Here is a 15,288-nt window from a genome sequence, read left to right on the forward strand (position 1 = left end):
TCAGTAATTTCTTAAAAATTGCCAGAGATGAGGAGGCTTGTATCTTATTAGGGAGCGCATTCCACAATCTTGGGGCAGCAGCTGAGAAGGCCCGTCTCTGTGTAGCCACCAAACAAGTTGGCAGCAATTGGAGACGGACCTCCTCAGATGACCTCAATGGGCGGCGGGGCTTGTACTGAAGAAGACGTTCTCTTAAATACCCAGGACCTAAGCCGTTTAGGGCTTTGTAAGTTATAACTAGCACTTTGTATTTTGCCCGGAAACCTATTGGCAGCCAGTGTAATTCCATCAACAAAGGAGTAACGTGGTCTCTCCGAGATGACCCAGAGACCAACCTGGCTGCCGCATTCTGAACCAACGGAAGTTTCCGGACTATGTACAAAGGCAGCCCCACATAGAGCGCATTACAGAAGTTCAGTCTGGAGGTTACCAACAAATGTAACAATGTTTTGAGGTCATTGATCTCAAGAAACGGGCGCAGCTGGCATATCAGCCAGAGCTGATAGAAAGCACCACTGGCCACCGCCTCAACCTGAGAAACCAGGGAGAGGTGTGAATCCAGAAGTACTCCCAGACTGCGAACCTGTTCCTTTTGGGGAAGTGTGACCCCATCTAGAACAGGCAGATCAAAATAGTCTCTAGAGTTCTGACCCAGCACAATAAGTACCTCTGTCTTATCTGGATTCAGTTTCAGTTTATTCTCCCTCATCCAGCCCGTTACTGCTTCCAGGTAGACATTTAGGGAGGATATGCCAGCTCCTGAAGAAGTTGACATGGAGAAGTAGATCTGGGTGTCATCAGCGTACTGGTAACACCCAGCTCCAAATCCCCTGATGATCTCTCCCAGCAGTTTCATGTAGATGTCAAAAAGCATTGGAGAAAGTACAGAGCCTTGGGAGACACCATACTTAAGCTCAGATTTTGAAGAGTAACCATCTCCAATCGACACCATCTGAAATCTGTCTGAGAGGCAGGAGCGGAACCACTGTAAAACAGTGCCTGCCACTCCCAACATTCTCAGACGTTCCCGAAGGATACTATGGTCGATAGTATTGAAAGCCGCCGAGAGATCCAAAAGGACCAACAGAGTCACACTTCCTCTGTCAATTCCCAATTGGAGATCATCCATCAGGCCAACCAAGGCAGTCTCCACCCCATAGCCTGGCCGAAAGCCAGTTTGAAATGGGTCTAGATAATCAGTTTCCTCCAAGACCATCTGGAACTGAGAGGCCACCACCCTCTCAATCACCTTGCCCAGCCATGGGAGGTTGGAAACAGGCCTATAATTGCTCAACTCTGAGAGGTCCAAAACAGGCTTGTTTAGAAGTGGTCTAATAATTGCCTCCTTAAGACAAGGAGGCATCCTGCCTTCCCTCAGAGAGGCATTTATAATTTCCACCAGGCCAACTACAACAGTCTCCCTGCTAGATTGAACAAGCCATGCTGGACAAGGGTCAAGAGAACAGGTGGTAGGCCTCATCGCCCCAAGCAGCTTGTCCACATCCTCAGGAGTCACAAACTGAAACTGATCCAGTCAAATCACATAAGAGGAATAGTTGGACACCTCCAGTTCAGACATCAAATTAATTGTGGAGTCTCCATCTGTTGCCCCGAATCTGAGAGATTTTATCTGCGACAAACTCTTTAAACACATCACAGCAGGTAACTGATGATTCCAAATTCTGGTTCAAAGGAGTGGGGGCAGATACTAGTCCCCTCACAACCCTGAACAACTCTGCTGGACGTGAACTCGCAGAGGCAATACGGGCAGAAAAGAACCGCTTCTTTGCCCCTGGTGGCGCAGTGGTAAAACTGCCGCCCTGTAACCAGAAGGTTACAAGTTCGATCCTGACCAGGGGCTCAAGGTTGACTCAGCCTTCCATCCTTCCGAGGTTGGTAAAATGAGTACCCAGAATGTTGGGGGCAATATGCTAAAAAATCATTGTAAACCGCTTAGAGAGCTCTGGCTATAGAGCGGTATATAAATGTAAGTGCTATTGCTATTGCTATTGCTATTTGCCGCACATATTGCCTGAGCATAGATCTTTAGATGTGCTCCATGTCGTAATCTGTCAGATTCGAGTCGAGTCTTTCTCCACTTGCACTCCAGTTGCCTACCTTGCCGCTTCAGCCCCCATAGCTCTTCCATATACCAAGGGGCCAATTTTGAAGCGGGTCGGAGGGGATGCTTAGGAGCAATCGTGTCTACTGCCCTGGTGAGCAAGTTGTTCCAATTCTCCACCAGGGCATCAACAGGTTCACCAGCAGAGCCAACAATGAATCCCTCCAAAGCTTTTTGGAATCCCACCGGATCCAATAACCTCTTCGGGCGGACGATTCTAATAGGCCCCTCGCCCCTGTGGAGGTGGAGGTGGTTGTAAGTCCAACCTTAACAAACCCCACTGGCAGTTGGGGTTTAAGTAATTAAATTAATTAATTTTATTAATTAATGAAGTAGGTCTGATAAACGGGAGCTCCTTAAGCATGCTGCATTTGATATAACTGCTGTCTGTGTATCCCCACCCCCGCCAAAAAGTTTAGGCCAGCAACTAACTAGCTAGATCAGTGATCTTCACTATTTTTGAAGTGGCGGCTACTGTGCCAACCTCCCCGAGGGGCAGCCCCCCACCTTTTGGGGTGGCATCAGAGGCACTGCCAAATTTTCAGGGGGCCTCCTACCTACTCACTGCCCTGCCAGACCCCCACTTCCCCACTGCCACTGTGCAATCTGAGCCAGCACTAGCCCCCTTGATGCAGGCCCCAGCCACTGGCTTGCCACTCTCTCTCGCCACACCCCACTCTTTCTCCTGCTGCAGCTGCCAATGCCACCACTTCCCTGCCAGTTGGCATGGCAGTAATTGGTTTAACCAGTTCTTTTGTTGTACATGAGTGAGAGGAATGGGCGCATCCATCCCCTCATAGGGCAATGCGACCGCCACCATTTTCCAGTCTGCTTGTATGTCAGTAATGGGGTGGATGTGCCCTTTCCTCTCACTTGGGTGTGAGAGGGAAGGGCTCATTCAGCTATTTACCACCAGGTATGAACTGACCAGTACATGGACATGCCAGTGATAGGTAGAGGAGAGGAAGAGGGAGTGAGATGGCCCCAACAGCAAAAGTGGCAGGAGGAGGGAGGGGAAGCGAGAGAGAATACGGTGGTCACGGCAGGAATAGGAGAGCGAGAGAGCGAGCATGAGTGGCTGTGGCAGGAAGAAGAGAAGGAGAGAGCTTGCAATGGCTGAGGAGGCTGCGGGGGGCGGGGCGGGGTGGCAAGCCAGGAGCCGCCAGTGGGGTTTGTGTGGGCCTCCATTTGCCCGCGGGCTGTGCAATGAAGAACAGTGAGATAGAAACTGACAGACAGAGCAAGGTTATATCAACATCAAACATAATGAAACTAAACACACACAAAAACAGGTTGCTTACCTGTAACTTATGATCTGGATGTGATCCGTTGTATTCATAAGAACTGGGTTTCTGCGCCTGCGCAGGGACCTCCCGGGCTGACTAGCTAGCTCCTCTTCGCGCCCCGCCCGTCTGCACGTGCCTTGCAGCTTCCGTTGGAATCGACGGTTGGGGCGCCTCTCCTTCAGATTTCTCGCAGACCGCCATATAAGTGACGATCCGTACACCAGCATCCACTAGTCCAGGCATTCTGCAGCGGGGCCGGCTGGGAGGGACTTATGAATACAACGGATCACATCCAGATCATAAGTTACAGGTAAGCAACCTGTTTATCTGGATTGTGATCCATTGTATCCATAAGAACTGGGTGTTTAGCAAGCTACCCCATAAGGAGGCGGGTGCAGATGACCCCCAGCTATGCCAACACACGATTCAACACTGATCTTCCAGAATTCGCCTCCCTAGCCATCCGCAGATCCAGAGCATAATGCTTTACGAATGGTAGATGCGATTACCATGTCGCCGCCAGGCAGACATCTGCCATTTTAATGCCTGACAGATGTGCCGCAGACGTTGCGTAGGCCCTAGTAGAGTGAGCCCGAACTGTCTTTGGCGGTGTTATCTTCTGGCTTTTATAGGCGAGGAAAATCAGTTCCACTAGCCAGTGAGCAAGTCTCTGGCGAGAGATTGGACGGCCCTTGCTACGCCCCCGGAAGGAGAGAAAAAGCTTTTTACTCTTCCTAAAGTCATGAGTTCTCTCCAAATAGTATAGGAGTGATCTACGCACGTCCAATGTGTGGAGGGCCTTCTCTAAGTCCGTCTCCGGACTACTGAAAAAAGTTGGTAGCACTATGTCTTGATTTAAGTGGAAATCTGTTACCACCTTCGGCAGGAATCTCGGATCGAGACGCATCACAACCTTGTGTGGATAGAATTGAGTGTAGGGTCTATCCATCCGCAGGGCCGTCATCTCGCTCACTCTCTTAGCCGATGTAATGGCTACCAAGAATGCCACCTTCAAGGTCAGAAACTTCAGTGGAACAGTCGCCAGTGGCTCAAAAGGTGCCTCCGTTAGGGCAGAGAGTACTAAAGACAGACTCCATTGCTCCATTGGGCTGCGCACAGGCGGGTAAAGGTTATTAACACCCTTCAGGAAACGTTTACATTCCGGGTGGGAGAAAACCGTGGACCCATCCCATCCCCTGTGCTTTGACGAGATTGCAGCCAAATGCAGCTTAATGGAGACATTCGCCAATCCACTCAGTTTGAGCTATGTCAGGTAACGTAGCACATCCCGTGGGGTTGCACGCAATGGCGTGACACTCTTCCCCCTCATATAACTCTTGAAGCGGTTCCACTTGCAGGCATAACTGCGTCTTGTCGACGCACGCCTACTGTTTAGTAAGATGTTGTTTAATAGTTGATTCTCCAAGCGGTCAGCTTGAGAGAGTGCACATCAGGGTGTAACACCTTTCCGTGTTCTCTTTGTAACAGGTTTGGAGCCTTGGGGAACTTGTGAAACACTGAATGAGACATTCCCAGAAGTGTGGCAAACCACGGCTGGCGCGGCCACCATGGAGCCAGAAGTATGCATTTCGTTTGGTCCCGCAATATCTGCGCAACCACACGGCCCATTAACGGCAGCGGGAGGAAAAGATATAACAGTCCCGTCTTCCAGGCCCGTTGAAAAGCATCCCCCAGGGATCCTTGGCCTATGCCCGCACGCGAACAATAATTGACACACTTTTTGTTGGCAACCGTGGCAAATAAGTCTATCGATGGGACCCCCCCAGATCTCGAACACCCTGTCGAGATACATCGGGTTGATTTCCCACTCGTGTCTTTGGTTGAAACTGATGTCCCTGCTGAGCCTGTCGGCCAAGCAGTTGTCTACACCCTTTATGTGTATTGCCACCGGGTGAATTGAATGTTGAATGCACCAGTCCCATATTTTTCTCGCAAGTAGGCAAAGAGACAGTGACACTGTCCCCCCTTGATGGTTGAGGTAGGCAATCGCCGTCGTGTTGTCTAACTCCAGCTGTACTGCTCGTCCCCTTATCATAGGTTCGAATGCCCTTAGGCCCTGGAACACAGCCAATAGCTCCAAGTAATTTATATGCTGAAGTCTCTGCAACTGGGTCCATGTCCCTTGCACGCATACGCTGGCGCAATGCGCACCCCAGCCCGCCATCGAGGCATCTGTCGTTATCTGGGAGGTGGGCTCCTTGGACACAAACTCGACTCCTTTGCCCAAATTGCCCATGTCTAGCCACCACCCCAGGCTGGCGAGGACATGTTGTGGTAATGTCAAGTGCATATTCTGGCCATCCACATTGGGTCGGAAGTTGTGGAGAAACCAATGCTGCAATGTGCGCATGCGGAGGCGCGTGTGTGACACCGTTGCGGTGCATGATGCCATCAAACCCAACATCCGCTGGATTTGAACCGCTGGCTGCCGTGGAGTCCTCTGAAAGTGACGTATGAGTTCGTGCATTTGGGTAATTCTTTCTGCAGGTAAGAACGCCCTGGCCAATTCCAAGTCCAGCACCGCTCCGATGAAGTTCATTCGAGTCATGGGTTCGAGTCTCGACTTCTTCCAATTCACATTGATGCCGAGGCACTCCAATAAGGCTAGCAGCATCTGCACTTGGCGGGTAAGTAAACTCCTGTCGTGGCTCACCACGAGCCAATCGTCTAAATACGGATACAGCCTCAAGCCCTGAGTTCGTAGGTGGGCTACAACCACCGCCATCACCTTTGTGAACACTCTGGGAGCAGTAGAAAGTCCAAATGGAAGCACCACATATTGATAGATCTGTGCCCCCACTGTAAACCGGAGGAACTTGCGGTGACTCTCCTGTATCCCGATATGAAAATAAGCGTCCTTGAGATCCAGAGTAACTGCCCACTGTTCGTTCACCAGCAGAGGCAGAATTCCCTGCAGCGTCACCATTCTGAATTTCCTGGTCCGAATGAAGAGGTTGAGCCCCCTCAGGTCCATTATGGCTCTTATTCCACCGTCTCTCTTTGGTATCTGAAAATACCGGGAATAGTAGCCAGTCAGTCTGTTCGCCCATTGCACCCGCGTGATCGCCTGTTTCTCCAGCAGCACCTTGACCTCCTCCCGCAACACCTCTGTGGCCGGCGTATAGACCAGTCCAGAGAAGGGAGGCCTTGTCTCGAACTCCAACGCATATCCAGTCTGCACTATTCTTAGTACCCACCGGTCGGATGTTATGTTGTGCCATGCTGGCGCACGGCTTGCCAGTTTGATGTTGATCCTGGCAACTACAGGGCCGATGTAGTGGGTCCTGGATTGTAGCGTTGGACTTAATATGCTGCTGCAAAACTGATGCAGTGGACGAACAGTCCCGTCAAAAGCTCTTGCTGGAAGCGTCCTTGTCGCCTTGACGAGCTGTTTTTCCTTTTTGTCTTTGGTTAAAGCCCTTACCGCGTTGGTAAGGTCTGAATTGCTTTCGGTATTCTTTGCGGTCCCGATACCGATCACTCTTTCTCTGATAATAAGTGCGGCTCCTTGCAGTTGAGCTGGAACCGCTCGAAGGCACCATAAAGGTGCGGGCAGTGAATTTAGATTTTTTCAACGTCTCCATTGACGTGTCCGTGTCCTCATGGAATAAGCCTTTGCCGTCAAATGGCAAGGACTCGACTTTCTCCTTCATGTCTGTCTGCAGGGTTGCTGAGCGAAGCCACGCATGCCCGTGCAAGCTCACTGCCGTCACCATTGCTCTCGATTCCGTCTCCGACAAGTGTTTGAATGCGCTCAGTTGTTGGCGCGTTATTGCCGTTGTTCTTTCGTACACATCATTAAATCTCCATTGGAAGTCCTCCGGAGATAAAGAGGATGAATCCTGTAAGAGCGCATCCCAAAGTAAATGGTTATAGCGTGCCATACACGCCGCATAATTAGCAATACGAATTGCTAAACTGGAGGTGCTATAGATCTTTCGACCCATAACGTCCATTTTCCTCCCCTCTTTGTCAGCAGGCGTGGAATGACGGTGTCCACTCTTGGTGGATGAAGCGCAACTGACAACCAAGGAGTTCGGTATAGGATGACGTAACAGGTAAGAGTTCTCTCCTTCAGTCACCCTATACAAATTCTCAATGCGCTTGGAAGTCAGAGCCCCGACCCCCACTGAGTCCCATGCCACCTTCGCAGCCTTGTCTATCCCAGGAATCATGGTGAGGCCAACAGGATGCGAAGTCTTAGACCGCTTCATCATATTATAGACCGGGTCAGCAACGTCCGCATCCGGAGAGCTTACGTCCATGCCCAGGGCTTCAGCGATGTCCCTTATGAGGATATGGTAAGCTTTCAATTCCTCAGTTGGCGAGGTGGATAGTTTTGGTGGCACATCCGAAGGGGGGTCCGACCTACGACTGATATCATCTCCGTCAGAGGCCGGTCCCGACTCATCGTCCTCACTGTCATCAGAGGGTGAAGATGATGGTTCAGAAGGAGGAGGTGTTGCTTTCCTCTTTCTTTTCCCAGCAGGTTTTTCTGGCATCCTCGTCTGGACCACAGGTAACTGTGAATTCTCTGGAAGGTAAGTTTGAACTTGCACCAATGGTGTTTGTATAGGCAAGTTCACAGACGGCCCCTGATGGTCTGCATGCTCTGACTGCAGCAGCGGCTGAGCAAGTTGTCCAGCCTGCACAAAATTCCGCAGCCCTTGCACTGGTTGCATTTCTACCTGTGCCGCTTTCCAACGCAAGAACTCTGCATAATCATCCGGCACACCATGGCGGAAACCGCAGGAATGAGTTGGCTGCAGCATCGTAGAGCATCCGACATCGGTTCTCGGATCCTGGACCACTGCTGGTGTCAGTGAGGCAATATGAGGCAGATCAGCCAGCTCTCCACCTCCAGGACCCTCGTCTAAGCCTGTCGACAGGAAGCCGCGAAACGTCGCACCCGAGGGGGTACTCGAACTCGACTCCAGCAGTTCTCTAAGTCCGTCCCCGTGTGTAGCCAGACTCGGAGTCCTCGGCGTCGAGGGGGACTGTGCCGGCGTCAATGCCGGTGACAAAAGATGAGGAATCCTCCTCAATGTCGAAGCCGTCAACATCGACGAAGGAGCAGTGCTCACATTCAATATCTGCTCCGGCACCGTGGACGCCGACGGAGGAATGGCATACACCGCCTGGGCAGTTATGGGAGGCTCCGATGCCGAGACTTGCAAATGCCTCGACGCCGATATCGATGTTGATGTCGATTCCAATGTCGATGCCTGTCCCAGACTGCCTTGGTCCAATCTCGATGTTGACGCTGGTGTCGATGTCGAGACTAAAGTCGATGTCGAAGCCGAAATCATCCTGACCGTCGATACCGAAGGCGTCGACGTCGAGGCTGTAGGGGACTCAGCCGAGTCCACGTCGTAAATCTGTGCTGCCGTCGGTGAGGGAGTTCGATGTCGAGACTCCTCACGATGGCGACCTTCCCTCTCAGAAGCATGACGATCTTTATCCTTATGCTTCCGTTTTTTTGAAACCTCCTTTGGTTTCTTAAACAGAGTGTCAACAGCGGTTTTAGACTGCGTATCAGCAGACCCACTGGAACCCAATCCCGGGGAGCTTGACGCACCGCACTCCTTCGACATCGAAGCTCCCGATGTCGATCTGGAACTCATCGACGCCGACGGACAAGGAGTTGGCGGTCGAAGTGCCTCCTCGTATAACACAGCTCGAAGCCTGAGAGCTCTATTTTGTCTAGTTTGTTTTGAAAACGAGCAGCATATCTTACACGCCGCCGTGTTATGATTCTCTCCTAGGCACATCAAACAGGCGTCGTGATAATCAGTCGAAGGCAACTTTGCTCGACACTTTTCACACCGTTTGAATGTCTTCTTAGCTTCCATTGTCCAAATGCTGTTCCGAGTCAAATTCAGTAAACAATCTTAGGAACAAACAAAGCAGAGTCCGTAATCAAGTCCGTTCGCCGTTCCGAGTCAAAACCGTCCTGTACAAACTTCGTAGTTAGAATCAGAGTCCCAAAATCAAGTCCGTTGTTCGTTCTGAAGTCAAACCAATTAATCCGCTCAGTAGAGAATAGTCAAACAGTCCGAAGTCAAATTTTTGATAACAATTGAGGAGCAACAGCCAAGAGGTGTAAGCGCTTTGGCGGTCAAGAGAAAACTGAAGGAGAGGCGCCCCAACCGTCGATTCCAACGGAAGCTGCAAGGCACGTGCAGACGGGCGGGGCGCGAAGAGGAGCTAGCTAGTCAGCCCGGGAGGTCCCTGCGCAGGCGCAGAAACCCAGTTCTTATGAATACAATGGATCACAATCCAGATCATCAGTTTACAGAAACTAAAACTGCAAGGCCAAAAGGACGAACAACTGAGGCAAATACTATTGTAGTCTTACCTGCAGAAGTTAACATTGTCCATCAGAAGCCAGTCTCCAGACTGCAAAGCCTGAACCAACATTCCATCAACCCACTCAAAAGTCCCATGGCTCTTGCTCTTCATAAACTGAACTACCTGGAGCCTGAAGTGTCGAAACTCTTCCACAAGTCTCGAAAACTCTTGAAACAGGGGAGGCAGGGAGAAATACACTTAGAGATACAATAAGTCATTACTGAAACATTTCCAGCACTATTCCTAAAAATAATGGAGGACATTCTCCACAACTTTACAAGGACAGATCAAATGCCCTGGGTATCCAATGAGGCCTCTTTTTTTCTGAGGTTTTATGGAGCGAGAGAAAAGGGAGAGCTCACTTGTTGGAAGGAGACCTGGAATCGCAAGGTCTACATCAGCACCTTGTTGCAATTCTTGCTCTGAGAGTTCTTTGGAGAATGATCCTATTCTGTCATCCATGCTTTTAGAGTCAAAAGATAAAGTCTGTTCTGTGATGTTCCATCTTTTTTTAAAAAAAAAACAAACTTTGTTCCCCCTAACTAATCACTGAAGGAAACATGAAAAGAAAAAAAGGGTAAGCAAGAGCAAGAAATTTAGGTGGAAGAGTGGGTGCTCTTTCTAAGCCCAGTACACTGAAGGAAGATAGGACAGAACTGGGGTGCGTCTACCTCCCATGACATGCTGGAAAACACTTTAATTGACATCAGCCATGCCGATTTGGTGAAAGTGGGAGGATTCAATCCATGATTAAGTTAATTTGCTCTACTGTGTAAGAATGAAAGTCTCCCACTTTTGCCCTTCAAAAGTTTAAAAACAGATTCAAATAAAATGGATTAGAATATCGAGAAGATTTTTCTTGGTGTTGCTAAACACATCTTAAACTATCAAGCAAGTACATTTTTAACATTATGATACTTTCCCTACACGCTGATTGAGGAGAACAGAAGTGGGATATTTCTGTATTTTACAGAAATGTGGCAGCTTAAAACACATATTCACGAGAATAGTGGAATGGAATGTGCTGGGTGAACTGATCACTAGTTAGTGATCTAACATCAAAGCCATTCCTGACCTACTTACAAATAGGATATTATGGACTGAGAAATTCCTGAAAATCTGGATTTACCCACTTTACATTGTTCAAACAGATCTTGAGTTTTAAAATCAGATCTTAAAATTGTTGTAGGCTATATGTACAACTTATTTTGACAGAAAAGAGCACAAATTTTATTGAAAAATAGACCTTGATCACATTTTGTGCAACTAGAGATTTAAAAACAAAAACAAATCAGTCTGGTTAGATTCATTTCTAGATTTGTATTCGTAATATGCAGAATTCACCAACACTGATGTTAAAGAAAAACCCCAATTTGGCTCTGGAAATTTATTCCAAGCCCTAGCACACTAGCATAAATAATAACACAGGTAATTGAGAACCATTCGATTACACATGTACCTCCATGGACGCATTCCATGAAGACACACCACTTTCACCATGAAAAAAATGTACTTAGAGCAGTCTCTATGTTCTTGCTTTCTATGTCCTCCTCGTACATACCTGGCTTTGAGTAGGAGGTGATCTTGTTATTCAGCCGTTGAACCAGTATAAGAACTCCCTCCAATTTGTTCACTAGTTCAATAGTGATTTCTTGATTTCCTTCCCCCAGAGACTTTGGTTTAAAATTAAGAATGAAACTGCTCCAGGCACGCAACACAACTTCAGCATCATCTGGACAGATAGCCGTGAGGAGAAGGCTGTCCCTGAGAAGTGTACTCACAACGATCTCCACTTTCTCCAGCAAACTTTTCCATGGCCTAATGATGTCAACCTACGGCACATTTAATAGTTCAGTCATTAGAATCATTACCACTACTGGATTCTACCATAATAGCAATAGCAATAGCACTTACATTTATATACCGCTCTATAGCCGGAGCTCTCTAAGCGGTTTACAATGATTTAGCATATTGCCCCCAACATTTCTGGGTACTCATTTTACCGACCTCGGAAGGATGGAAGGCTGAGTCAACCTTGAGCCCCTGGTCAGGATCGAACTTGTAACCTTCTGGTTACAGGGCGGCAGTTTTACCACTGCGCCACCAGGGGCTCATAAGTTATAAACAAATCACTGACTAGAACAAATATTTATTTATCATATTTTTATACCACCTGATATATAACTCTCTAGGCAGTGTACAAATTTTAAATACTGTATTATATAAACAGTATTTTATAAAATACTGTATTATATAAACAGAACTTACCTTCAAATAATTAAGAAAGTAGGTTCCCTGTGTAAGAGAACTATAGGCAAGTAATTTGCTGTTTGTACACTAAGATTAGATACTAGAGCTCATGTTAAATTATATTTCAACAGTGGTTCGATCTACTTTACAGTATTTTCTAGATTCCTTCCCCCATCCTGTCCCACAAGTTATATTCAGTTGCCCCAATCCTCAAAGATGATATATAAGTAAAAGTAGGCTTCTCTCCACATATTATCTACAGGTTTGGGAAATGTGCATGGAAATCCAATGGACTGGGAACTGCAAATGCAACAAACAGGTTTTATGAGGTTTGCTGATCACTTATTTGGAAGTGGGGGAGTAGGAGAAGAAATCCAGATCCTTTCTCCAACAACTCTTCACAAATTCTTCTTCAAATATGGATGACAGAGAACCTTGATGAGAGCCTCTTCACTACTCTAATGTAGCCAGTCAGCATAAAGATGACAGTCCCAGTCACCTATGGTAAACAGTCTTGTGGCACCTTTCTAAGATAGACTTCAATAGGAAGAAGTTATAAAATACGCAGAAGCAGGTCAAAGCAAAGAAGAGATTATCCCCTTCAGAGTATCCCTGTAAAGTAGGCACTCGTGCTGCAGGGCAGGTCGAGACGCCCTTGGATGCAGCACAGGAAGCCTTCACAGTGAGTAACCAATGCTCCACTCACTGTTGCTGCGTCTCATGTGTGGGGACATACCACAGCCCTAAGTCCAACCAAGGAGGGAGACCTGCACCTACTCTGAAGGGAGAACCTGCTGGAGAACTCACCTCCCAAAAGATGCTTGGAGCAGAAGCGAAGGCATCCAACTTGTAGAGTTTAGTAAGGGTAGATGGCGCCCGCCAGGTGGCTGCTCTGCAAATATCCTGTACCAGGGCATTCATAGAGAAAGCCGCAGATGAAGCTGCAGCCCTTGTAAAGTGGGCAGACACCTTAGTGGGCACCCTGAGGTTTTGGGACTCATAGGCTAGAGCTATGCATTCCTTTAACCACCTAGCCAATGTGGTGGGGGTGACGGCCTGGCCCATAGTGAAAGGTAAAACCCCTGCTAACTTGGCAAAGAGGCACTTTTTAATGTGGCGATTCTCTTTATTTAGTAGGGGGAGAGTAACTGGCCCTATCCACCCCCAGCACAGTACCTCCAGTGACTGTTGCTGGTATTTGTCTATGTTTCTTTTTAGATTGTGAGCCCTTTGGGGACAGGGAGTCATCTTATTTATTTATTATTTCTCTATGTAAACCACTTTGGAAACTTTTGTTGAAAAGCGGTACATAAATATTTGCTGCTGCTCACATGAATGCACTATCTTATCTCTGCGTTCTGACTTAGATATTCCCTTTTGGCTTTTTAAACATGTTTTCGCTTCTTTAGGGGCTGGCCCTTCCGGGACTGAAGAAGAAGAGTTAGAGGAGGAAAAAGAAACCCTCTTGTGCCACTTCCTCTTTTATGACCTCAGTTGGTCATATTTTTCAAATTATTTTGCCAATAAATCCCCAAACCATGTGCCCCAGTTGGGTGGCAAGCCCCCTGGTACCAGAGAGAGGGCTTCACCCATTGGGGTAGGTTGGGGAACTGTCCATGCCCCCAAGGGTCCTGGGGTGAGCGACAAAAAGTGACCAGAAGACACAATTTGAGCCGGGCTCACTGGATGGGAAGTTGCTGCTGTCGCTGCACTTTCGGTAACAACCATGAGCATCGTTGCAGCGTCGTTGCAACCATGAGCGTCGTTGGATACCGTTGGGCCTGCTCCCGCAGCTTCAGGCACCTCCATTGCCTTTTGTGCCCCCATTTTCCTCTGTGCCTTTTGGCCACTGGAGGAGACCATAGTTGGGGTTTCTGGGCCTCAGTGGTCTTCTGCACACCCCACAAGGCTTCTTGGAGCATGCAGGGTGGGGCGGGGGGGGGGGGAGTGGGGCTGCAGCCGCGAATGGTAGGCTGCCCACAGGGCTGGTGGGAATTGGCACTGATTTCAGTGCCTGGGTCGCTCCACTGCAGAGGACGGAAATGAAAGTAAAAGACGCAAACTGAAACCTTTTTTTAAAAAAAGGTGTATATATAGGATTACCCATATATAGGATTACAGAAAGGAGATGAAAAAACCAAAGAGCCTAAGAAAAGATCAAGAAAACTGATAAGAGTCAAGCAGGACTAACAGAACGGGATGTGTGGGGGTGGGGGGGAGGTCATGCTGCTCCCAGCCTTGCCTTAAAAAGTCTTAACAATTCACATAGTCCTGCCTTCTGAGTCACATGGAAGAGCATAACCCACACATGAGACACCCTTGGACTGCAGCAGCAGATAAGTTAGAAAGACAATAGCAACAGAGGCATGTAACAGAGTAGACTCCACAAGACAGAACAGATATCAGCTTGTACTTTCCAGAAAAACAGATAAAGCCTTAGTTTTCTGTTGGCACTGATCAACCAAAGTTATTTAAATTCTGCCTATTTTACACTGGTAAACATCAATAAGTGGAATTCTTACTTGCATTTAACATACAATTCCATACTTGACATGGTTTTTTATGTACAAATGAGTAGTTTACCCCAAAGTAAACAACACTTACTTGCTCAAATCCACCCAACAACTCTGTTGTATCCATTGAACTGTTCATTGCCATAATCTTTAATTGATGACCTGTTAGATATGCCAGAAGCTGAACTAGGCTGGTCTTGCCAGCAGCTGCAGGTCCCACCAAAACTACCATCCAGCTCATATGCACACATTTCATGATTGACTCCAAGGGCTGGAGTGAATGGTGGAGAAGCAATAGATTTCTGCCAGGAGGAGGAATATAGTTGGCACGGGAGAGGACTGAGAAACCAACCTTCAAAACAATTCAAAACATAAATATAACACTTGTGTGCACAGTACAGAGTAGAAAGTCAGAAGCAATACACTAAAGATGCAGTTGTTTTAATTTTCTCTCACCTGAACATTATAAGGAGTGATGTGGAATTGTCTGGTTCCCATATATGGACCAGCAGTCGGGCGAAAAATGTCCTTGAATAGAGATACTACCTAAAGCAGTCAAACAGGGAATCAGATCTCATTTGTAATGAATGCAAAAATCCTCATCTTCAATTTCCAATGCAATCATTCTTTCTTGTTTACACAGTCAGACAGGTTATTGACTGGTTTGTTTTATCCAGACATCGAGTACTTCCCAAGGACCTAGATTGGCTGAATTTTATTGTCAATTTTGTTGCTATTATTATAG

General features: G+C 47.8%; 1 protein-coding gene across 3 annotated transcripts in view; it reads right to left on the reverse strand.

The window, feature by feature from the left end:
- The window catches only part of MDN1 (midasin AAA ATPase 1), a 211,576-nt gene that overhangs the window by 112,940 nt on the left and 83,348 nt on the right, over positions 1 to 15,288 (reverse strand). For all 3 annotated transcript variants that reach the window (XM_053287391.1, XM_053287389.1, XM_053287388.1), the window contains exons 41-44: positions 15,000 to 15,089; positions 14,635 to 14,895; positions 11,342 to 11,612; positions 9,788 to 9,947 (exon numbers count right to left, since the gene is read on the reverse strand). In XM_053287391.1, the coding sequence (XP_053143366.1) occupies positions 9,788 to 9,947; positions 11,342 to 11,612; positions 14,635 to 14,895; positions 15,000 to 15,089 (782 nt within the window). The remainder of the gene's footprint in view (positions 1 to 9,787; positions 9,948 to 11,341; positions 11,613 to 14,634; positions 14,896 to 14,999; positions 15,090 to 15,288) is intronic.

Source organism: Hemicordylus capensis, chromosome 1 (assembly GCF_027244095.1).
Source record: "Hemicordylus capensis ecotype Gifberg chromosome 1, rHemCap1.1.pri, whole genome shotgun sequence".
NCBI lineage: Eukaryota > Metazoa > Chordata > Lepidosauria > Squamata > Cordylidae > Hemicordylus > Hemicordylus capensis.